Below are 25,396 nucleotides of genomic sequence, written 5' to 3' on the forward strand. Positions count from 1 at the left end.
GAGTTTCTCCAGGTTTGGGAATTCTGGCACGGATTTGCTTCTTCAACTTGTTCCAGTGTCCAGGTACTTCAGATACCTCAGGTTCATCTTCCAGTGTTTCAGTTCTCATACTCTCACTTGCAGCGACACTGAAGAAACAAACCGTCAGCCTACTTCTTCGAATGGTAAAAACCTAACAGTAGCACTAAAGCACTAGCATCTCAGTCACTTCATGCACTTATTCTTCACATTCAGTCCTTTGTTATTCTGAGAGTTACGATCTATTTCTTGATAATTGCTCAGTGTTTTCCAGTAGACCGACTTCTATTACTTAGGTCAAGCTTTCTGTATTCATATGACAAACACAATATTAAGGTATTGAGTCTTACATTGGAAATGCTGGGTACTTTTACCTTCTACTTGATTACAGAATGTCTAGCAGCAATTAAGAAAATTCACTTCGTTAATGATCATAAATATTTACCATATTTTTAAAGCTGTCCAAGTTTAATTTATTTCACTTCACTTCCTACAAATACTTCACTTGAAACTTCTCGAATTGAATTCGCTTACTATCTTCTATCACAGAAATAGCAATTTTATCACTAAATATATAGGAAATGAACCTTACTTTCAGGTAAGCTTTTGCTGGCTTTTGGAATTCAAAGAGAGAATAACATTTGCTGAGGTATTTTTTGTAATCATAAAAAGACAGATGCTTATGTAAAGTATCCTGGATTTTCAGGAGGGCAGAATTAAATTTGCCAGTAAATTTCATATAAATTTCAAAGTTCTGTGAGCTTCAAATCTAATATATAATATCAATATAACAGAAAATTGGTAAACTGCAGTGTTGTCTCTAACCTTGTTTTTCTTTGTATCTCTAGAACTACCTCCTATCCCTTCTTTGTGCATGACCCCTATGGACAGAGGGCTTTGTAGAGCCAAAGAGTTAAGATTTTTCTACAACTACTCAACTGGAAGATGTCACCCATTTAGCTACAGTGGTTGTGGTGGGAATGAAAATAATTTCACCTCCAGAAAGTCATGTTTGAGGATCTGCAAGAAAGGTATGGGTAGTGATACTGCCACAGACTGCCGTAAGAGGTGCATTCTTGAAACTTTTGGTACTAAGCATTGGCCTGATAAAATGTAATAGTGAAAAGTCTTAGAAAAGTGAAAATGGAAATCAGAAGAGAGACGGAGCTAGAGAGAAAGATGGACAGTAAAATACAGTGTACAAGAACAGAAATAGGACAACTTGGCATTGGTCAGGCATATGAAAACTTTAGGTAAGACAGTGTACTTTGTTCTTTTTTTAAAGAATATTTCTTGAAAACAAGACTTGTCTCTTATTTATGATAATCTTGGATGTGTCAGTCACACAGCATCTAATCTTTCTTTCATCATTTTACCTTTAGGATTCAATAAAAAAAAAGGCGAAAGAAGATTAATAAAAATCAACAAGAAAAGAAAGAAACAGTCAGTAAAGGCTCTGGGCGAGGAAATAATCCCTGAAAGAATACAACTTTGATTTTTATGGAAATTTGTGGTAAACTACTATCCATCTGTGAATGCAAACCTTTAGTGTACAACATTTAAATGTATTTACTGTACTGATTATTTTGATTACATATTATTAAGCAACTTATATTTTCATTATGTATTCCTCATTCATGTTAATAAACATCATGTTTTACTTTGATAAAGGCTCTTAAATTGTAGCTTGATTGTATATAATTGTCAGAGCTGAAACAGGACAGAATAGACTGTGTGGGTGTATAACTTATAATAATTAAAAAGTAGACAAGATTCAAATTTACTTTATTACCCCGTTCTTTTTGACATCTATTTTTGTGGTAAAGAAAGCATAATTCTTGTCAAAGAGTAATCACTTGTCAAGCATGATTGCTTCAATCATAGATTAAAAGATAGGTCTATTGCTATAAAAAGGAAATAGACACTGGGTTTGTTTTAATCAGATTTATTTTAGGTTATGCAAGCTAGATTTAACTCCATCAAAGTGCATATAATTACCCTGTTGTGAAATGAATGTGAGATCAGAAAAGCACCAAAAACCATGAAGAGAATGTTAAAGTTGTAAATGTGTGAAGCAATGTGACAGATATTTGCAAAGATTTAAAAATACATTTGCTGGGATCATTGATTTTTACCCTTGTTACTGAACTATACTCATGGCTAGCAAGTTAATAGTTTCCAGAAATAGGTATTAAATTTTTACAAAAACCAGAAGGAATTCCTTTCATGGAAATAAATAGTTGCTTTAGAGATAACACTATGCTTACTCTCCAGTTGACTTTGAGGGGTTTTTTTAGTTGGATTTTGGTGAGTTTTTTTTAAGACTGACATGAAACAGTGGTACAGTTCCCACCCTTCTGCAAGGCATTTCTGTGATCTTAGGTAAATCTTTTATAATGAGATTTTTTTAAAGAAAAGGGGGGAAAAAAAGGTAGTTGTTTTCCTATTAAGGTTTTTAGAAGCACCTTGCTGCCTATGAAACAAAATATAGCAGGATATTTTTGAAACTTCCCTACCTTCTTTGATGATGTAAATCTTTTTTTAATGTGTCACATGTTTTCTTTTTATGCTTAAAACCACCAAGGATAGTTACACTGCTGTTTGTGAGAGGTGGTGTGGAAATAAGTAGCTGAAATAGATGTGAGGGGCTGAGACACTACAGCGAGGAGCAAGGACAAGAGTGACAGAATAATAAATGATCTGTTGGACTAAGCTGCCTTTGCCTGTGCACTGGGAATTGCACGTGCAATTTCAGAAAACCTATGTTTTATATGCCTGATGAACTTTGAACTAAATGTACACCAGAAAATATTTATGTAGAGTCTTCTCATATAAAATGTATGAGCACCACAATCCAATAACTATATAAATCAGACAAGTGCAGTTCTGGCAGGAAACCCATGAACTCCATAGACTAGTGAAAAGTAGTAACATCAGTTCTCTACACAGAATTAATTTGGTGCATTGTTAGCTGCCAGTTTCACTTCCGGCTTGGTATTTTCCCATTCTAGTTCATCATTTTTATTGACCTTACTCTCCAGGTATCATCTGTACTCCACGCACTAGGAGTTGAGTCTGTAGACGTGGGTTGCGCTGCACGGGAGCAAAGCAGTAGGCTAAATACTTGGACCAGCTGGAACTTGTCATTGCAGACAAGCGGACAACCCAAGGTTTAAGCTGCTCCCAAGCCTTTCTGCTTGTAGCATAGCAACTGCCTTAGCACAGTAGTGTACGTGGCCGCCAAAAGCAGGAGTTGCTTTAGGCACCCTAGGTACAGGAGTCAGGACTTACCAGTGGGCTGAACACTCCACTAATGCCACATTTACCCTGCCTCTACACTGACACTGGCTTGTGTCTGCCTGGCTAGGAATGCAGGTGAGTGCACAAACGTCTGCACCTTTTCTTGTATAAGTTTTATGGTGAATGCAGTAAAAATATGTAATATTCCATTATTGGTCGTAATAATTTCCCATGGGCTGCCCGTATTAAAACTAATGTAACTGCTGGATGGTGTGATGTACCTTGGAGTGGAGACAGAGCTGAGGTATGTGCAACTTAGCTTCTCCAGCAGCTCAGTGACTCAGTAAGGACATTCTGAGTCTATGGTTTCAGATTAAAGCAAAAAGAAAGTGTCAAGTGCTGGGTAAGTAACACATTTGCAATACCTGCCTTCTGTCACTGATGTCTGACAGATAGGCAGTACTATCCTATACACCATGTTAAAATCCTTTTATAAAGAAATGCGGTATTCCCTAGCATGATTCTGAGGTATCTGACCATGATTCACATTAAACTAAAACATCTTCTAGAGCTGTCACTTAAAAGAGAATGAAAGTCATTCTTCAGCAGCAGGAGTGCAACATTCAGATAATGCTAGTGTTTATATGAATCTGTGTTATTGAGGGCAGTGTTTCTTTAAGGAGAGTTTTTCCTCAGCATCAAGCCCAAATAAAGGTGATGGGGACAGAGCTGTTTCTGAGGCAGTGTCCTCTGCCCAGCTCTGACTGTGGTGTTTTCAGTTGTGATGGGACTCTGATCAGAGCCTTGCAGGGGTTGGGAGGAAGTGGAAGGGGTTTGCCCGTGGTGTTTCTTAAAGCTGTCCCACCAAGAACATTAACAAGGATTTGTAAACTCTTAAGTTTTATTAGATCATAAACTAGAATGATGAACTTTCTAAAACAGAATATTCTGAATGAGACAATAGATAAAATAGATAGGAAAGAACAGATGCATTTGTTTGTACACAGATTGCCTTGTGATCCCTGTGTCATTTCATGGCAGTATCTCTCCTTCAGGCTCTCTCTTGGTCCAGCGACTTGTCCCTGGCTGCCTAGATTCAACACCTACAAAATCCACCCTGGAAGTCTACGAAAAAACATCCTTTCCATCCCTGCAGAAACCTGGCTGTGTGGCTGCTCCTCAGCCTTCTAAATCTCCTGCTTGCTGAGCTCTCTTGCAAACTAACAGAGTCTCCTCAGTGGGTGTGCTCAGTCGCTCTCCAGGACTGTGAGGTCTTCTCTTCTTCCAGGACTGCGGTAGCTAGGACAGGACTAACAGGTACTCCCCCATACTCTGCCACCCCCTACTTATGTTATACCAAAGAAAGTTCTCATGCATTCATTTTGTAGTAACAGTGATTTAAAAAGTGATCTATTGCGGGATCTCTTAGGTCATTGTTGAGACAGGAAAAGACTTTACAGTTATAGCATCTCAACAGTACCTCTACTTCAGCTGACTAAGAAAACTTTACAAAATGATTCACCTTTTAGGCTTGTTACTTAGTCTAATGAGAATGAAGACTGGAATGTTGTAGACTGTATAAAAACTGATCTGATTACAGTTGGAGATTTGTTCTGAGAGCGCACACTCTTCTTGGTGTGTGTACTAGGTTTGGCCGCCATACCAGTTATCCAGCTGTCTTCCTATCTTGCTTTTTTATAGCTCTACAGTGCATTGAATTATTTTTTCCCTTAAAAAGTCCAAACTGCAATGTGATCTGATCTTCTTCAACTCCACAAGAAGTTTCTTTCGTGCCCTTCTACTTCATTCACCACTTTTCATTCCTGTATTGCCAATATCTGCAGAACAACCAAATGCAAGAATAAGATAAAAAGACCTGTGCATTTCTCAAAGGTAATTAAAGGGTCAATGTATAAGGGGGGATAATTGAGCCACAACACAGGGAAAAGATAGGGAATCTGATGGCAGAATGGTGAAGAGGTCAGAAAATGAAGCTATGCTAAGGTGTTAGAGTGACTGCACATTTCCAGTTAACTAGAGTCCATTCACCCAGTCATTTCATTCCAGAATCTGCCCCGGTTGCTTTGGAGGAAATATGCAGGGTGGTGTGAAATTTCTCCCACTTTGTGTGATGGGAGCCAACAAGCCGAAGCGATTTTACAGAGGTTTGATGAGCTTCTGTGTATCATCTGACCTGCAATAACGTGGTATGTGCCCTTAGTCCATAGAGGTGATGAAGCAAAATGTCTTTGAGAAATAATTTGAAGTCTTTTTATTTGTTCTTTTTTTCCCCTCACATTTTTACTGGTATGCCCTCCTTTTTCTCCTTTTTACTTCTATCCCCCGCTTCTCTTTTCTTTCCCATTCATTTGAGCCAGCATTTCTCCCTGTGTCTCCCATCCATCTAGTGTTTTAGAACTGGTACGTTTATTTACATTTTGAGAAAGTCTTCACCTTTCTAGATTCTACCTTTCAAGCATATTAAAGTGGACACGAGGATTATGTTTTGTAAGCGGTTGCTTTCGGTGCCGTCTTCTCTCGAGAAGGAGCCAGGTTCAGGTAAAGCGGCATATACGTTTTATGGTTATGGAGTGTTTACACAGGAACCCTAATTATTTTATTCATAGGCAATACCATGCCGTAGGCCAAACATCGAGGACTTTCCTTGGTTCTGCCTCTCCCGTGATCTCTTGCGAACCTGTAGCCGTGCCACGTTGCGAGTCGCGCGCCACGGTTTGGTTTTTTTCCACGCGTCCCTTTTGTCACTGACCGCGCGTGAGTTAGGCACCCTGCCTCGAGGCGGTGCTCCCGCTTCCTCGACTCGCCGGGCCGCCATGGGGGGGGGGCACACGCCGGCGCGGGACTGGGGACGGCCGCCCGCGGGCTGCTGCGGGGCGCGGGCGGGCGCAGACGGGCCGCGGCGCGACCCCGCGCCCGCCCGCTCGCTCGCTCCCCGCGCCGCGCCGCCCCGCCGACCGCCGCGCGGGGGCGCCGCCGGCGCAGGTGCGGGGCGGGGAGGCGCGGCAGGGCACCCCCGGAGAGGGGCAGCGAGGGCTCTGCAACGCAACGGGGTCGGGAAACGCGGCGGCCGGCGCCCCCGCTGCCCCGGGCACGGCCGAGGCTGGACTGCCCGTCCGGAGGGAAAAGGCGGGGGGGAGCCAGCCCACCCCGGCCGTCCCCTGGCCGGCAGGCGTTTGTCAGAGCTGCAACGCTAGAGAGAGGGATTCTCGGAGCCGACCGTGGGGACGAGGAGCAGTCTCGTTATTTGCAGAACCGTGTTTATCCTTGAACTTTTCAGATCAGATCGAGATTTGTGCTAGGAGGTGGAATTAGTTTGGGTTTTTTTCCCCCCCTTTGCGTGGTTTTAAGCTTTCCTTGGTTAAAGCACGGTCAGTTGTGCTCATTTAGATCCCTTTTGAACCGCTCACACCCACGCTGTTGATAACCAGGGCAGCCTGTATCGGTGTAATTTACGTGCCTTTCAGCCCGAAGGGGGGGTAGCTGAAGTAGCGCGGGGGCCTTCTGCATCTTTGAAGTGCAGATTACACCAGCTGAGATGTCTCAAATACCTGTAGAGTAGAAGTAGGAAACTTCCAGTGATAGCTAAAGAAGTAGAGTGTAAGACTCTGGAACTAAAATAAAAGACCCCAAAACCCCACCCAACTCCACTTGAATTTGACATGCCAAATCAGACACGGCCTATGTAATAAATCTCTCCAGCCAGTTCAGGCGCCTGCCTTGAACGTGTGTGCTCGGCTGGAATACATGGGTTATTTTCCAGGTTACAATGTGTAAAATACCATGTTGTAATCTATAGCCTAGACCTAATAGCTCTAAAATAATGCAACCGCGCTCACCTCTGATGAAATTCTACTACCTGAGGTGACATCGCTTATTTCAGAGAGGTTAATTTCTATCGCTCTTCAGAATCAGAGCTAATCCTCGGGTTTTGTCTGTTTACGTTGCCTAGAAGCTTAGAGTGCCAGTTCTTAGTTCTTCGCTCATTATAAAATTCAAACATTCTCCCGTTGATGTAAGATCCTTAGAAGCACCAACAATCGCATATGCCAAATGAGTATTAAAGGCATATGCCTGCTCTTTTACTGACCCTGGAGTGTGATTTCACAATTCATATTATCCAGCGGCCATATGGATTTAAAGTATTCCTGCCCCTCTTTCCCCTCCTCCGATTTTTCCTGACCCTGGCTTGTGGTTGGTTTTTTGTTCTAGGTTGGTTTTTTTTTCCTTAGTTTTGGGTTTCTTGCTGTTTTTTGTTGTTGTTTGGTTGGTTTTTTTGAAGGAAAGATTTTCAATGGCTAGATGAATTCCCTTATCCAGTTCACAACTTGTTCCACAAATGTTTCTGCTGGTAAAAAAGGTGGATGAGCAACAGGTAGTGAGAAGAAAGCAGGATACTTTATCTTATTTCATAAGCAAATTAAGTGGTTATAATTTTGATAAGCACTTGGGAAACCATGACCTTTCGGAGGTCCTTATGGCCTTCCTTAAGGAGTACCGGTGTTAGAGGTGTTAATAATATTTGAGCTTAACGCTCCGTGAACTCCCCCTTTGTTCAGCATAGTATTGTCTTGTGCACGCAGCAACTGTCTATTGATTCGGAGAGCCCAGATTCCGTCTGTAGGACAGGTATCAATTGTGCAAAGAACAAGTGATAAACGCTCTCAAAGAAACGTTTTTAGGTCCTGATAGAAAGTTCTTTGAAGCTAGTAGAAGGACCGCCACTAGTTTTGTTTTGCCTTCAGTTATGGTGGTTTCAAAGTGGGAAGCTCATACTTGTGCTTCCGAATCACCAGCATTTAAAAAAAAATGCAGCCTAGAGATCTGTGCAGCAATAGTGATATTCCTGCTGCCTTTTTTCTACCCTTGGTATTTCAAAGAGTTGGTTACTTAAATACAGGGTCTTTTCTCGGGTGTAAAACAAAGCGGCGCTTTAAGCTATGCTCTCGCTTGAATTTGCGAATTCGATTCCGACCTTTAATGCAGTTTTACGTTTGAGGAACGAAAGTATTTCTCCGCAGAGCTTTTCAGCGCTTACGGTGCAGGACGTAAGGCAGCCCCTGCAGTTTCTGGCAGAGGTGGGTCAGGTCAGTGACACTAAGGAGGAACGCAGCTATTGTGTATTACTTGTCTCTGCGTAAAGGTCCAAAGTGATTTATTTCTCTGGGTCTGGTTCGAGGAGGAGGACGAATCGCACCGGCTCGCTACGCGCAAAGACGGGTCCCGTGGTCTCCTCCTTCCCAGCCGAGCGAGCGAGCGAGTTATTCTCCGACCAACGGTTTCGGCGCGGGCCGGCCGCGTCCCGAGAGGAGCAGGCGGCGACGCTGGGGACTCGGGCAGCTCCGCTCTCCCGCCTGGAAACACCGGCGCAGCCCGGCTTCCCCGGGACGTGCCCTTCGGGAGAGGAGAGTAACTCCGCGCGGGCTGCGGGCGGGGTCAGGGTGATGTAACAGGAAGCGCTGATGTTTCGGGGCCGTCGCTGACAATCTGACCGGCTGCCGGCGCTGCCCGCGGCGGCGCTTCTCGGCGGAGCGGAGCGGAGCGCGGAGCGCAGCGCGGCGCGGCCGGGGCACCTCTCCCCCTGCAGCCACCGGCCTCGGTAACTGGATTATAGCCGGCGGGAGGATCGGGCTCGCGTAGCTCTGTCTCTTCCGTGGCCGGGGCGGGAGGGGACGAAACATCTCTCCTTTCTGCCTCGCTGAAAAGGGAGCTCCAGCTGATTGATCTGGAACCGCTCTCCTAGAAACTCAGCCTGGTGAGTAGTGATCGAAACGGTTTCATTGTTTTCACCCGGGAACAATATTTTTGCGCCGTCCGAATGCGTTTGCAGTTACGCGTGTGTGCGTGCTTTTGCGTTAACCTCAGCGTGTGATATGTAATCTGCGGGGAGAAAGGGGCATGAGGAAAAGCTTCGTTTATTTTTAGTGAGCGAAACGTTGAGCTGATTTTGTAACCAGCGGTGGTGTAGTACAGCCTTGAGGAAGCAATCGGCGATAAATAGGTAGAAAGGGAGATGAAAATACCCTGAACAGTACTTAAAGGATTCTGTCTAAAACCTCTAATATTAGCTAACCGAATTTCTGTCTTTGCATCTGGAGAGAATTAGAGGCTCATTGGTTTGAAAAGGGTCTTTAAGACTAATTCAGTACAACTGGAGCTCTTTCAAGAGAGGCTGAATTAGGTGATAAAGTGGTGTGGATTTTCCTACTGAATATTCCTTTAATCTTATTGACATTATTGTACCGGAAAGAGGTCATACTTGAGTTATTTCATAATTAGGTTTTGTGTTGTAATTACACAACTAAAAAGATAAAGCTTCTGTTTTGTTTGGACCTTGTTCTCTTGACAAGAAGTTAGCTCGAGTTTGAAGCTTGTACGCGTGCCAGGGTGTTACTGTTTGAGATTTTTCCCACAAACACCAAACTGGTTTATTGAAAGGTAATTGTCCGCTATTTCACTTCTTTCAGAAACAGTGGGGAGTGTGTGATTCTGTGCCTTCCAGTATCAACTGAGAGATAGTTAAGAGTCTTGCCACTTCTTCAGCTTTCAGAAGAGATGTGAGATCCTCTGTTTTTACAAATACGGTTGCTTTACTGAGATTGCTACATCTAGTCATTTGCTTGTGTGTGTAAGCAATGGATCTGTAGAACCAGGAAAAGAAATCCTGTTTCTGAAGGATAGTTAAGAAATAGCGTAGGCTATAAATCACACTTGGATTTGATCTACAATGATTCATTTAGTCATCCGTCCGTTTTATAGGGGCTGAGGTTGAAATAAAAATAAAAATAGCTGAGGGTTTTTTTGCTCTCTACCTTAATAAACTTATGCCAGATACCCTGGGGACAGATTTTCCTGCTCTTACAGTTGTGCCAATGCAGTCTTTCCAGTCATATTGTGCATACTGGGCACCTTGTCATTCATTTGCAGTGATAATGCATAGAACGGTTTAAACCCGTTCAGATCAGTGATGTGCTAAAAGCCTGATTGTTGTGCTCTGAATTTGAGGTCCTTTCCCTACGTTGAAAGGAGACACGCTAGGTCTGGCTAAATATGAGTAAGACCAGATCTGAATCCCTGTGTTTTCTTTCCAAGTACGCATGCTGCAATATGGTCTGAAATTCTCAATTAAAAATAATGATCAGTATTTTCACAGTATTTACTTTTGTAGCCTGCTTAAACTTTCACTGACCTGACTGCATATAGGAGCAATCCCAAAGTCTTTATCTGACTTTGAAAATCTCCAGCACAAAAGGCACGTGGTGATACTAAATCAAACAAGATGACACTTCAGATAAAAAGTCTTGATGCTGTTTTAATGATCACTGCAGTAGGAACAACTGTCTTCAGAAGTATTTCAGCTAAATGATTTAGATTCTTAATTTATGCTCTTCTCAAGTAACTGGTTTAGGTTGTGGTGGGACTGCCCACACAGAAGTGTCAGGCATGTATGCATTTACAGGTTCAATGCCAGAATCTACATTATTTGCAGATTATGCAAAAAGACAGTGGCAGAATAGCAGTGTAGAACAATGTGACTGCACTTTTTAGTGGACAAAACTAAGTACCTGAATACGCAATGTGCATTGCAAGTTCAAGAATCGCATGATGTATGTCCTGTCAACTTCAAATGTTACCGTAGTCTGAATTCCTGATCGGCTGGAGTCTTGCTCTGCATTAAGAAATGTAGTGTTTGTCCCTTTGAATTGGCTTTTCCTGATACAACACAACTGTTGAAATCCTGGCCCACTAAGAGCCAGTGGGAATTTTTCCACTGACTCTCAAAGGGCAAGATATTCCTCAACGTGGGTATTTTTCTGTTGAAGGAATTACATATACAGCACCCATCCAGTCACTTGCATTCTGCAGTCTGTTGGCAGCTGGTTTTTGACAGCTTCTATGATTTTCGTATGCTCAGGTTGAAAACCACAAACCTGCATGTCTCGTTCTTGGTGACTAATGTCTTATCTGGCTAAATAAAGGGACCTGCTCTGGGAATGCATTATTGTTCTGTGGGCTGTCTGGATATTGCAATCCAGATTTAGACTAGGATACAATTAAGAACAAAACTGAGGGAAGAAAGCACACTGATACATTTCCTTGGCCACCAATGTAATTACTAACTTAGTTCTGTATTCTGTGCATTCAAACTAATCAGCTGCTTCCAATAGCATTCCTGGCACGTGCAAGAGCTGGGTAGGATTGGGCCCACAAGAGTCCATGAAATCATGCAGATAAAAGATTCAAACCAGTCCACAGTCAATTGGAAGAAACTATTGTTATCAATATGTTTTTAATAATAACATGCACACAGTGATATTTAAACAGTATATATCTAGTCACTTCTATAGTAAACACTGAACATAACATAAGCTATTTATGAAAGCAATTGAAGGAATTTCTCCAATGAGATGTCCGAGTCTACAGTTAGGAAAACAAAATAGAATTTCTCTTTAAGAAGTTGTTCCCATCTGTTCCCAATGTGTTTACAGTGTTCTTGATCTGCTAGCAAAATTCCTTCTGTGCTTCTGATTAGCTGTCATTCCTACAGAGTGTGTACACAATATTGGCATTACCTCAGTGCTACAGTCATCTCTGTTCTAAAAGCATGTGTAGCTATGTCATTGGGTTTCATATGTAGTAGTTTCCTCGGTTAAGCTTTACACTTATGGAAAACAGTCTCTTAGTTGCTCATGTAACTATTCTGTTACTGGAAAATATTTTAAGTCTTTGGTGTAGCAAATTGTCAGAGCTCTGGAATTAACTATATCCTTGATACCACTGTGCCAAGGAAGTGTTGAATGCTTCCTTTACCAAAACAGATGTGAGCTGACAAACAAATAACTTCTAAGCAGTAATATAAAACTGGAAGTGTGTTTGTGTATGTGTTTATGTGTATTAGACATATAATAGTATATATAATATATTATTTCTATGTACATATGCACAATACATGTGGGTCTATATCATGCTGACTTTTATTATTCCTAATGTATCTAAAGAGAGAACATGTACATTCTAAAAGAGACTTTCAAAGTAAATTAGTCCTAAACCTCATCGTTTGTCTAGAAAACTGTGAGTCATGAATGTTAATATTTTAAATTGAATACATTTGAATGTTGTTTCCTTTTAATATTTAAAAAAAAAATGAGAACGTTTTCCATGGGTGTTCACAATCCATTTTTTTTCTTTTTAGTACTCACGTTGGCAATTCCAATGTTTTCAGTATAATACGCTTGCACAAAGAGCAGCAGAAATTAGCCTAGTGCTTACCTGTTATCTTAATGGAGAATTCCACAGCCAGTGCAGTACAATATAAGATCTTCTTATTAAATTTGTTTCCATTAGAGCATTTGTTTTTAGCAATACTTTTTTTTTTGTCTTATTTTAGCCTTCCAGTTTTGCCCAGATTCTAAACTTTCACATTTTCAAAGTTTTGTTTTCACGGTTCTCTTTCATGCATATCTGCCTTAGTCTCCCAAGCTTGTTTATACTGTTTACATTTTCCCAGCAAAGTCATTCTTTTTCTGCCCTAGTTCTGTGCAAACACTTTCAATCATTGCTGCAGTCTATGCTGTCCAAAACAACAGAAGTGATTTATTTAGAATTGCTTTTCCTTGGAAAGATGCATTTGAAATGCACTTAACTAAATGTAATGCATTAAAAAAAGACTTTCCATGGGAGAAGCAAAGTACTTAACTTCAAGAAAAGAAAACAGATTCTCAGCTGGTGTAAACTTCCATGTGTCTCTGAAGCTGCTATCTTTTAATATAGCATAGATGTCACCCAAGACTTTTCTGACAGTTTTGGCCACTATTAAGCTGTAGCTGACCATTAAGATACTAACTGAATTTTAGAAAATAAAACAAAGTTGTATTTCTGGATTTATGGCTGAATCATGCAGGCCATATTTAAACAATATCCCAAACAAAATTAGTGACAGAGTTTTGTTTAATGAAGCCCGTACTAGTCTGACTTCCCATATAATACCAAGGACAAGGAGCAAAACGCAGTGATTAATGATTTTTTTTTTTTTTTTAATTATTATTATGTTCAGAGCAGCTACCTCTCATACTGTGGTAAACCATCAGATGTGTTTAGGCTGAATATCTTTCTAGTTCCTAAAAACTATATCATCTTTTCCACATATTCTTTAGATAATTCTGACTTTGAAAACTGCACAACCTTGATGCTTGTATGGGCATAATATATCACTTTTTGTAGATTAGATTTTCCCCTCACTTTTTTTCTCCTCCATTACTGTGGTAAGATCTTGGAAATTGATTTTAATAAGTTTTGTATTATTTTAATACTGGCGATGCTGGTAGAGTTTCATTAAAGCAAAGCAAAAGATGTACTAAGAATGTATTTGTTATACCAAAACTCATTTGTTTTAGGCTTTGCAAATATTTTTCTTATTAATATTATCAGACATGAATATATAGTTTGTCTCCCAACGTTATGCTCTATAATCCTTCCTAGATAGAAATTTGAAAATCCATATTTCAGAAATCAGTAAGAGCTTTGGACATAATGCTTCTTTCTTCTATGGTTGCACCTATGTATTGATTTTTACTGCCTTAAACGGAGCAAAAAATATGATACTGTGCAACCTTTTATGACTAAAAGGGCACATTTTTACAATGACTATCCTGAAATGTTCTGTATAATGGGGATATCTGCCTTTTTGTTTCTGTTAGTGAAATCCAGCAGGTGTCACTCTGGGGATTAAATAAGGACTATTTCACAAACAGAGATAAATTTGTTTGGGAGATGAGATGTAGAATTTAAAAGTATTTATTCTAATACATTTTTCATGGATAATTTTTTGACCATGCATGCCTTTTTAATTTTTAAGTTTGGGGTTTTTTTAATTACATGATTTAACAGGTGTATTCATCTTTCTGTGTATCCCTTTGAACATGAAAAATGACACAGTAGTTACTATTGGATTATACAATGAGAAGCTTTACTCACAGGTGTCAATTTTGAAACATAAAGAGCTGGGAATCAGGTGAATATTGCCTTTATGATCTTAAAAAATGCTTTTGTCATCTTCTCTGGGAACCAAAATTATTGGCTTTGTCATTGGAAATTCTAGCTGCACAAGTACTATGTTTTCAGTTACACTGAATCCAAGGAGGTGCTCTGCAGTATGCTGCTGTAAGTGAATGTATTTATTGAAACTGTCTACATATTGTTTTCTGTTTGAATTAGCTAAAATTGACATGATAGGTGGCTAATTATCCAAAGTTTCACAGTAAAAATATTTGGAGAAGAGAAACTTTTTCATGTTGCACTGTTGCTAGTACAAGAAAGTACAAGCTATATTTTTATTTTTTTTAATAGAAAAAAGTCCTGTTTATTGTGCAGAGTGTTTCTTTAGTGCATGGTATGACAATGCGTGTGTTGCATTCTGGTGGATTTTCGCATGAGTGTATAACTGCATAATCTGTGGAGTCCATATTATGTGGAATAGGAGCATGATTGTTAAAAACTTGTGGGTTTCTACAGGTGATTCTTGTTTATTTCCTGTACTGTGTTAATGCCACCTTGTACTGAAACAAATACCTCAGCAGGCAGCTTTGGAAGGCAATCCACACATACATGTATTTTTATATATGCATAAATTTGTATATTTTTTTTTAAATGTGTATAGATATATTTTACACATATATTTTTTTAAAAAATCATCTCGCTATAGAACTTGTAACCTCAGGCCACTTTAAACAATCCAGTTTCCTTTCTCTCACTTCTTTCTCCTGTTCAAGCCCCCATCCTGTTCCGTTTTTTTATTCTATTCAACTTCCTTTCCTGTGATGACTCTGAATGAGTCACTTTGCCAGGCATTAAGAATGTGGCTTGACAATGCTTCCAAAAGCTTATCCTACACTGGCTCATGCAGATGAAATTAACCTCTGCCTTATCCTTCCTCTCAAAGAGAAATGTCTGTCTTCACAGGTCTAGTTTCTTGGAAGGGGAAGGCGGGGGTAAGAACCCTTTCCATAAATGACTATATGTTGAAATTCGTAGTCATCTTCCTTGAAGAGGAACAACAGATGTGTGTACCGTAATAGAGTATCAAGATCGGTAAACTTTTAAAAATTGATTTAGTATTTATTCGGGAAGAAGTTAGTTTAAACAAATTCAGGAAAGCCAAAATTAAGGCTCTTTCCTGAGTGCTATTCAAGTACTCCCTGCATGGCCACCATTCTGTGCTTTTCATTTTTTTATTAAATGTGTTGTTTATTGCATCATAATACATTGAAAGAAGGCCACCAGGATTGTGCTTTTTTTCTATGTAGCTAGCAGCAATCGGAAAAAGCACATGCTTAACACTGAGTGGGCACTTAAACACTGAACTAAATTGTAACCTTTCTTGTGGTTATGTGCATGCCAGTGTAGTGTGAGGTTTGTGGGGGTTTTGTTATTTATTTTTTTTCCTTTGGTTCCCACCCTCCCTGCCCTGTTTTGGAAGGAGTGGGTAAAGAAGGATTTAAAAAAAAAAAACTTTTCTAATCTGTTAATCGTGTATGTGCATCAGGAAATAAAAGCCTTTCTGCTGAAAACAAGCAGGGAAAATTATAGTCCTAGAGAAGAGCAACTTTGGAAACCAATACACAAATGAGAATAAGAACTCGCATCAAGTTAAACTCCACTATTGCAGTGTTCTCCCTACCCCGCAGAGCTGGGAAATCTCATACTCCCATCAGTTTTCACTAAGGGAGATCTGAAAGATTATATCCCTTCTATCATTTTCTGTGTGTAATGTTGTAAGTGTAATTAACATTGACACAAATTATACATCAGTAGGCAAAGTAGAAATAGAAAATTTGTTCATTTCTATTTGCTATCACAATATAGGTTTTATATAAAACGAGTAATGGTTGTAATTGGCAGATCAAACAATTCTATCTGGAGTACAATCACTGGGTATTCATTTATATTCATTTAAATTTATGTTTAGTTTCTCATACTGCAAATGCTTAATTTCTGACTAAAGGAGGAGATTTGAGCAGTCTTCAAATCTTGATAATGTCATTCTTAGATTGATTGCGGAAGTCACAGCACAGTCTTACAAGAGCCTTATGTCCCCCCACCCCGCATGCTGGATGTGCTAGAAAAACATTCAGATGTTTTTAACCTCTTACCATGAACCACTGGGGTAGCTGCTGGACCTAGGTCTTTTTTCTTTTTTGTTTTTTGGGGTTTTTTTTCCTCCCACAATTATTTCAGAAGAGGTTGTACAGGTAGAGTTTCTTCTCTAGAGAAGATCTCTCTTCTAAAAACTGTGCATGCAATCCAAGGGTAGAATTCAGCCAATGTAGTTTAACTGGACGCTTTTTATTTAGAGTTACAGAGATAAAATAGTCTGCTGACATGCTAAGCTTTTCCTAGAGTCACATTACAGCCCAGTGAAGGACATGGCAGTAATTCAGGTTTGTTGGAAGGATGGCAAAATACTTGTGCTGTCTTTGTGGGGGCACTGGGGCACCAGAGCACATCAACGTATACTGTCATGTGTAACATTAAGTGCATACAGTTAGGGTAAAGTCAGCACCAAAAAAGCCCAGATTCAAAGCAGATTTAGGTACTGATTGCAATAAGCTTTCTAAGTTAGATTAGGCAAGGGGAGAAAAGATACTGTTGAAATACATTTTGTCCAATGAAAACAGACTGGCAAGATAGACAGTTATCCATGATAACTCAGCTTCCTCAGGGAATGCGCATTTGCCAAACCAAAGTGTTAAAAAATAGCATTATACCATGCGGGAGTGTGGGACTTCTTAAGCCAGAGGTTTGGGGGTTTTATTTTATTTTTGCAATTTCTTTAGCCCTTGTGTTTCCTAGATTTCCAAGCTTTTATATTTTTAAACATTTACAGCTTTTAAACAGGACAGTTGTCCAACTCCTCCTTCCTTGAGCACTAAGTAACAGTAAAACGATGAAGTCTAGTAGCAAGGAAGCAAGGAAGATAAAATGATGGAAGGAAAGACAAATGCACAAAGAAAAAAAAATCTGAACCTCAAAATGTAGTTCCCATAGAAAAGTAAACTGTGAACAAATCAGTAAATGGAACGATTCTGTCTTTAGCATGACCTTCTAATTGCAAAGACAAAGCTGAGTCAGGTATCCTGTGGTCAGTCAAAAGCCATTTCTTTACATGCATAGCCACTTGGATAAACTGAAGGATTCTTTTCGATGGTGAGAAATCTGTATTTGGAGTTGTGTGTATGAATGAATTCACAGTAGGGTTGCTAAATTAATTGTCTATTCAGTATTTTAATTTGGCAACAAAAGCAGATGCTGGGTTTCAGTACATGATCTAGTTAAGTGATGTTAGCTCATCGTTTCTCATACAGAGTGAAGGTGAAACATCCAGTTGTCACACATGGAAGATATTTATTACCACATCTCTTCTTCATCTATACAAGGGAAGGATTCTTCCTATTTCTGTTACCATGCTAACTTTGAATGTACTGACTATAAGACTCCATGATCTCTCAGAATTTAAATGTATGATTTTCCTTTTTCATTCCCATTCTTCTTGTAATTTGTTGCCCTTCATAGGTGTAATGATTCTGCTACCTTCTCAGTGTTTACAAATCCTTCAGGCAAATATTTTTATTTGTCTTAGTCAAGTTATGCAAAGATGTGGGCTGGTTTTGTAAGGCTCCATGTCCAGTTAATAGCCCACTCAAAACTCTCAGTGTGCCAGGGTCTTTTTCTCACCTCTATTATGTAGCATGATTTGTGCACGTGCAATCCCACATTACACTGGTTCCTTTGCTGAGATGCATCCGCTATTAAAAAAAAATTGCTGAATGAGAGTAATAGAGAGGAACAATGGGCTATTACAGGATGTTCAAGACAGGGTCATTACAGTATATTTTCTTGTGCAATCTTGTTATGAACAAGCTTTATATTTACCAGCTTGTTTCATTTGTCAGCACCCTATTATTAGTGTTGTAAGGCTATGAACTGCCCATTTTCTAACAAAGTTCAATTTGATGAAATACAAATTTTACCTAATAGCTCTGTGGAAAGCTGCTTTTCAGTATTTATAACACATTTATATATTTTGTAAGTATTCAGTATTTATTTATCATCCTTGGTAATGAGAAAAAGAGCCACTAAATTTTTCACTATCAAACTGCAGATTAGCTCTAGTCAACTTAGCAAAATAAAGTCACAGAAGCTTATGATGGGCTGTTGAATTTGAAAGTCTAGATAGATCCTTTAAAAGAAAAATATTTTGCTTTTGAAGTTTGACAAGAAAACAGCTTATTTGCAGTGCTGCTTTTTGACATACAGGGGTTTTTTTCTGCAATTTATAACACTTGGAATCCAAAGGGTCTGTCTGATGTAAAAGGTGAAGATAAGAAATAGCACCTAGTGGGCCTCTGAAGCAATTGTGGACTGTTTCTGTGATGTGTGATTAAATTAACAACTCTGTAGCTGAAGGACACCCACTAATGGGCACAGCTGCAAACATTTAAGAAGGTTTCCAGCTGATGTGAATTAAGCAGTTCAAGCAAGAGGATTCAGTCGAATTTGGGAAGACATGAATTTGGGATTGGGATCCAGGGATTAGTAGAATAGACTAGAAACCAATCCACAGGGATTTGGGGTGCTGATGAAAACTGTATAAGTTTTCAGCATTGTATGAAAATGTCTCAATCATTAATCAAGACACAGCATTTTCTTAGATGTGAAAATGGTCTTTTTTGTGTTCTTGGAATAAACACAGCCTAATTTGGAATACTGGGCTATATTTGTGTAACAGAGTTTAACGAATGGAAAACTAAGGGTACTGTAGGTCAGTATTGAGGTTAGCAGAACTGTGAGGGGGAAGTCTGGCAGCTGCGTATCCTACAGCATGTCTCGGTGCTGCTGCCTTTTGCGTGCAAGGACGGGGGGGTGGGGGAATTGGCCACTACAGGAGTATACATGTGAGTCTGGTTCTTGCAGAATAAGAAAGGTATTAAGTGACATGAAGTGTCAGTGGATGAGATTTGAATGAATGCTGCTCATCAAAAGTTTTTCCAAAGTGTACAGCTTTCGTCCAGTTTGACAAATGGCTCATTAGAAATGTTAGAGACCAACTGTTTTTCTTCAGCTCTCTGACTCCATTTGGCTTTTGAGTCTTCAATCCTACAAAATACTTGAAGTCACAAGTAGTGTACTTAGACATTTCCACACACTTAGTGAAACTATGTGGGTGATATGCAGAGCACAAAACAAGGCCAAGGGTTTGCAAAACCAGCAACAATTTAAAGGGAGTTACAAATGGGGGAAAAAAAGCTAGTGTCTGGCAAGAAAATATTGAAGACAAAGTATGTGTTGGAGAAAACGTCTTTTGTCCACTGGGCCCAAACCACTGCTCCTTTTGAAAGGTGAAGACATAAGAGGGTGCTCAGATTTACCATGCCTAACGTTATTTGTATCCTCTTAACAAAGACTATTAATATATCACTTGGTATAGGAAGGGGAGTTTACACTGCTTAATGTAAAAATAAAGCAACTAATTAATACCAGTCAACAATATTTCTGTCACATTAACTGCAGCACAATTGTTAATGTGTTCCTCCTAAAACACCATGTGATCTTATGTGCATGGATGTAAGCAGTTTTTTGAACTGAAAAAGCTCCAAGAAATACATGTGGATTTCCAGAATCCATTTGTAACTTTAAAAAGTGAACACTTAAATGCTTAGAGCATTGAACCTGTCAAGAGGATTGCATGTGGTGATTTTTTAAATCAGCTGGGTTTTCTTAGAGGGTGACCATTCGAAAGAGCACTAGGTTTCTTGGGTGTATGTCATGCCAGGAAAGGGACCACAAGTGTGGTTAAAAATTATTTCTGTTGGGTTTCCAATGAGGTAACCTACAATGGATTGCTGAAAATCTTTCTCTTGACTCTCTCAAGAGAGAGATTGTAACCATACTCCGGTAAAAAATAAATTAGTTCCAGTCCCACAGAGGGGGATGAACTTAGCTTGTCACAGACAGACAGTTGTTTCCTGACATTGGGCACTTGGTAACAACTTCCAGTGTTTGAAGATGTCACGGGTCATATGGATTCTCTGTGTTTGTGGCCCTTTGGGCTTAACAGGAAGGTCATCAAGTTATCAAGCAACTGCCGTCTGTTCGAAGAGATTCAACTGCCTTTCCTGCCCCACTGTTGGAGAACCTCAGCTTTCAAAGAGAAAACAGTGCTGCTCCTGTGAAATTGCCAGTATTTACACCTTGTTTTGTAGCTAAAAACAGCAAAAAAAAGATTGAAGTGTAATTATTTTCATTCTCATTTCCTTTGTGTTCCGTCTGATCCTATGGACTCTCTTTCATCTAGCATAATCTCTGTGGAGCAACCAAATATATCTTAATTTCTTTTTCTGTGCTCTGAGAGTCTTGGACTGCTGCCTTTCCAAAGCTGTCTCTATCCCCAAATCTTTAGGATAAGGATTCTCACTTCTCTGCAACCCTCTGGAAGAACTTTCTGTGTTTTCCACATATAGCCTGAGAGTATATGTTGTAATAAAACAAAGCATAGAATAATCCTTGCTCAACAAACCTATATGGATAATGCAAAGGATGATTGAGCCAGAAACCTTCTCCCCCAGTAGACCTTTTGACTTACTTTATCCTGATTGCATGAGAGCATGATTATCAGAAGACCTGTTTCTAAGTTGCATCCCTTTAAAGAAGTGCAAGATATATGTGCAGTAATTCTATTTATGTGATCATTTGCAGGAATGTAACTACCTCTATTTTTGTAGCCAGCATTAAAGGATAACTAACACGAAATCAGAGTTGTTGTTTTTTTTTCTTTCAAAATGTAGCAAGCATGTTATCCTTGTTACTGATAGATAGCAGATCCCTTTTCACAGTCTTTCAATGAATTAACTATTTTCCCTGTTTTGTGTAAGGAAGGTAACCTTTGTAACATCCTGTTTTATTTACCAGCCATATCTGTAAGCTGCAGGAATCCTGTGTGTGAAGTCACAACACAATGCTCAAGAAAGACAGAAATCCTTGATCTTTATTAGAAAACCATTTGGCAACAAACTGAATAAAGCTGTGACTCCTGTCAGGTGTTTGTTTTAAATAGCACCAACTAAAACTTTTTTCAAAACTAGAAAAGGGTGAAGTGATTCAAATGAAATCAGAGTCCTCTTATGTCTGCCCCAAAATTCAGGCTGTACCTTATTGTGTATTGGTGAGGAATGGGGAAAGAAAGTTTTATTACTGATCATTCCCTCTTTAAAGTTCACGTACCTCTGCAGTTCCTACTCTTCTGCTGGAATTGGAATCTAAGTACAAATATACTATGGAAAAAGGCTGCTCTTGCATTATTTCTGGCAGGCTTATAACCTGGGAGTATCTAAAATATCATCAGAAAGCTTATTCTCATGAGATTCCTGTCCAGATTTCCAGACCAACAAATCTGGAACATTATCCAAAAAAGTGTAGACACTTATACAATCACACAATTACAGCAGAGCTTGTGGTTGAGGGTTTTTGGGTTGGGGGTTGGGGGGGGGGGGGGTTGGTTTTGGGATTGGGGTCTTTTTTGGTTGCAGTTTTTCCTTTGTCACTTTTTATATAAAGATTTTTGATAATTTTAACTCTTCTGTTCTTCCACTCTTGTCTTCTCAGCTGTTTAAGAACTTCCTTTGTCCACTTCCCTTGTTAATGTTTTTTATTCAGATTGATCATTCTCCATTCTCTTAGAAATAAATGTCATCTTTCATGAACAGCAGTCTGTTAAAGCAGAGGGTGGTGAGAATTTTGCAAAATGAACTATAGAACCTGTTCATACTCATTTTCTAATTATGACTGTATCACTACTGGCTATTGACCCAAGTTAGTGTGTGGATATTATTTAAGGAAATGTTTTTTGTGTGCTTAGTTTCAGGTAGATTTAATAATGAGTTTGCACACTATTGCTATATCAAATTCTCCTTACTACCAAATCTTTGCTAGATGTAAATGTTTCATAGTTTTAGACACAGTCGGCTACTTAGTTCAAATATTACTCCAGAAGTACAATAAATGCAAAAAATAATTCTGGAAAAGCTCCGCATTAAAACAGCAGTCACCATGAGCAAACAGCTTGTTTGTTACACAGTATAGGTGATGCAGTTGTCAGTGCTATTGCTGTGTTAGTATTCATCAGTAATTAATTCCATTGCTTGAACAAGAGTGCTCAGAGACCATGTTATCATTCTTGCAGAGCCCTGCCAAGCAGCTGGTGCTGTTTCTTGTTTTTGTTTTTTTCTCAGGGAAGTAGGATTGAGCTCACTGGAAAAGTTTTTCATCTTTCACTGATATAAATCTGTAAACATAATCATTCAAACAAAAACACATTTGACATACATTGCATATATGGATAAATATATATTATGCAGTGGTGACTCCTGTTTATGGTTCCTTGATTCTATAATAGGTAAACTAGTAAGATATGTGTGGTTTAAATTTTATTTATGACATTAGCATCCATATTCTCCTAAAATACAGTTTGATGATCACATAAGCTTAAATTAATTTGCATTTTAGGAGGAAAACCTTTTTATGTATGTGGCGAATGTGAGGGAGAAAACATTGGTCAGCACAACTTGTGACTACAAAATGGATTAGGGTGCTCTTTTAGAATTTATCATTATTTAGTTACATATATTTTTCTGGGGAAAATGTACTTCTCTAGCACCTATGTACTGTTGCAGCTGCTCTGAGGAAATATTTGCATATAGGAATAATGTTCATAAAATCCTGTATTAGGTGAGAGACTTATGAAAATGTATTCACTGTGAATAAGCGGGGGGGAAATCCAGCTCTTGGTAGACTGTTAGTGTTTTTTGCACTGAGCAGACCTGTGCTAGCATCTTTGTATCACCCTCTGTTCAGCAAACATTGATGAGTTTAGTTTCAAAATTGTACTTGTTAAATTTTTGTGCCTGTGTTTTGCACTCTGTTAATAATATGGAGGAACTAGGAGCTTTATTGTGCTTGGAAGAACATTAAGTATACAGAAGGCTGCATGGCTTCTCCAACTATGCTGCTACTTATTTGATGAACTGAATTTGTTCATCAATTCCTGATCCTTGGACTTCAGCCACAGCACCCTCCCACCCCGGTTTGTATAAATTTGTACAAAATTTTTCTGTCCCCTTAATGTGCAGATCTGCTGCAGTAAAAACAGCATAATGGAAACCACATACCTCCAAATAAGTCAGGTCAGAGAAGACTTGCTACTAATAGTCTGTTCTCAACTCTGAGATGGTTTTATGTGCTTATATTTGCTGACAGACTTGATTTTGTTTTCCTTTGCTCTTAATTTGTGAATTCGCTCCTGGTTCTTGAACCTAATTGAGTAAATAGCTTAGTTTTTACAAATTTGAAGTGGTTATTGGATGACTTTTATAACACAAGGACCAGAAATCTTCTGGCTTAAGCAGTTTCAAGGTGCTGATGGTGTATATATAATCATACCATATATTCATACTATATTGTATACATATTTGTACCTTGCAACTGTAACTGTAGCTTGAGAAATGTTGTAAAACTGACAAACATACCAACTCTCCAGTAAACTAAAGAAAATGCACAAGTTTGTTTACACATACTGGGATGGAGCTCTCTCTTTCCCACTGTCACCTTCTCTCCAATCCTGATGATTATTTTTTTTTAAGGTTTTAAAATTTTGGCTCCACAACAAATTGCTCATTAGTATTGTGGAAACAGATGGTTTTTATTTGTTAGCAGTGACATGTTGTTTTCAGGGATTGGAATATCACAGGGATATTATTATATTTTTGTAATCCAACTCATGCTTTTAATTTATTTTACAATACTTACTGCTGTTTCACGGGTATAGATGAATTGGAACCTTCACACTCAGAATGGAAGATTTCCTGTCTTGAATCAGGTCTCAGGCCCTTGAGCTTTAGTATCCTTCTTTTGACTTTTGTCTGTACCCTGTGCATGGTGCTTCCTGAAAGGAAAAAACTGTATGCATCACCTGAAGAAACTGAATTTATCTTTGCAATGCTTTTCCTAAAGAAAAAATGATTTCTTCTTGATGGTCTTGGGAACTACTTACTAATCTGAAACTCACATATCTTTATCTAACTACAAATTTAGCTAACAAAGATAGTATAGTATTATCCGGCCAGTGTCTGAAAGCAGTTAAATGAAAGATCTTTAGTGTTTATGCAAGCTATATGCTGGGCTATATAAAGTAACACAGTATTTTATAATTATCCACCATTAACTGTATTGACTTCCTTCTCCTAGAATTAGCACAGAAAGGAAGGCATACTTGTGTTTTGTTTAACCACTGCTCAACCACTTGATCAACCACTGCTCCCTAACTTTCTTTTTTATTTTTCTAAAGTTTACTTTCTCATAAATGCTATTTGTCATAGTGACAAAATTCATATTTGCCAGCTAGGCAGTATGCTTGCTAAGACTACAACTTCAGTTCTCCAAGAATGGTAATGAAACATGTGCGCAAAGACCATTTCAGCAACTGGTATTGAGGACAGGATCAATACTCACCAGCTACTCCAATCTTGCTCCTTCCAACATCAACATGAGAAGAGAGTTGGATTAATAATGTGAGCATGAAGCATTCTGCATTTTAATAATTTCTGACACCCTCAACATGGTAGTTATATTTCAATGACTGTTTTCTCTCATGAGGGAGTAAGGGCCAATGGAGCATGGAGAAGAGTAAAAGAAATATAATCACAGTTCCTGTAATGAAAAAGCTTTTCAGGGAAGAGTCATGATCACACCCAGGCTTTTCCTGGGCTGAGAGAGCTGTCAAGCCTCAGAAGACTTAAGGGGAGTAACACCGAAGAAATAACATTGAGCAGTTGGTTCCCAATATCTAATCAAGCTGCGAGGAGAGAAGTAGCACAAGGAGAATGATAGATGTGTGAAGACTCACACTTGTAGTTGTCTCAACAAGTCTGTCTCTGCAGTTAAATCAAAAGACCACAATCCAAATTAACTGTCAGATGTACCAAAAAATGGCAGGACTTACAAACAGATTTTCACAGTTCTAAACAGCTTATAGCTCTTTAGCAGTTGCGTGGGAGATAAATTATGTTAAGAG

At 39.1% G+C, this 25,396-nt stretch overlaps 2 protein-coding genes across 6 annotated transcripts in view; both read left to right on the forward strand.

Moving 5' to 3' along the window:
- TFPI (tissue factor pathway inhibitor) overlaps positions 1–1,688 on the forward strand; it is a 66,217-nt gene extending 64,529 nt beyond the window's left edge. For all 3 annotated transcript variants that reach the window (XM_069781927.1, XM_069781926.1, XM_069781925.1), the window contains exons 8-9: positions 867–1,049; positions 1,401–1,688. In XM_069781927.1, coding sequence (XP_069638028.1) covers positions 867–1,049; positions 1,401–1,513 — 296 coding nt within the window. In that variant the 3' untranslated portion in view covers positions 1,514–1,688. The remainder of the gene's footprint in view (positions 1–866; positions 1,050–1,400) is intronic.
- Positions 1,689–8,649: 6,961 nt separating this feature from the next.
- CALCRL (calcitonin receptor like receptor) overlaps positions 8,650–25,396 on the forward strand; it is a 69,672-nt gene continuing 52,925 nt past the window's right edge. For 2 of the 3 annotated variants that reach the window (XM_069781931.1, XM_069781932.1), the window contains exon 1: positions 8,650–9,031. The gene's annotated coding sequence lies outside the window, so the exon portion shown is untranslated. The remainder of the gene's footprint in view (positions 9,032–25,396) is intronic. The other variant, XM_069781930.1, reaches the window with a different exon arrangement.

This window comes from Haliaeetus albicilla, chromosome 4, assembly GCF_947461875.1.
Source record: "Haliaeetus albicilla chromosome 4, bHalAlb1.1, whole genome shotgun sequence".
In the NCBI taxonomy this organism is placed as follows: Eukaryota; Metazoa; Chordata; class Aves; order Accipitriformes; family Accipitridae; genus Haliaeetus; species Haliaeetus albicilla.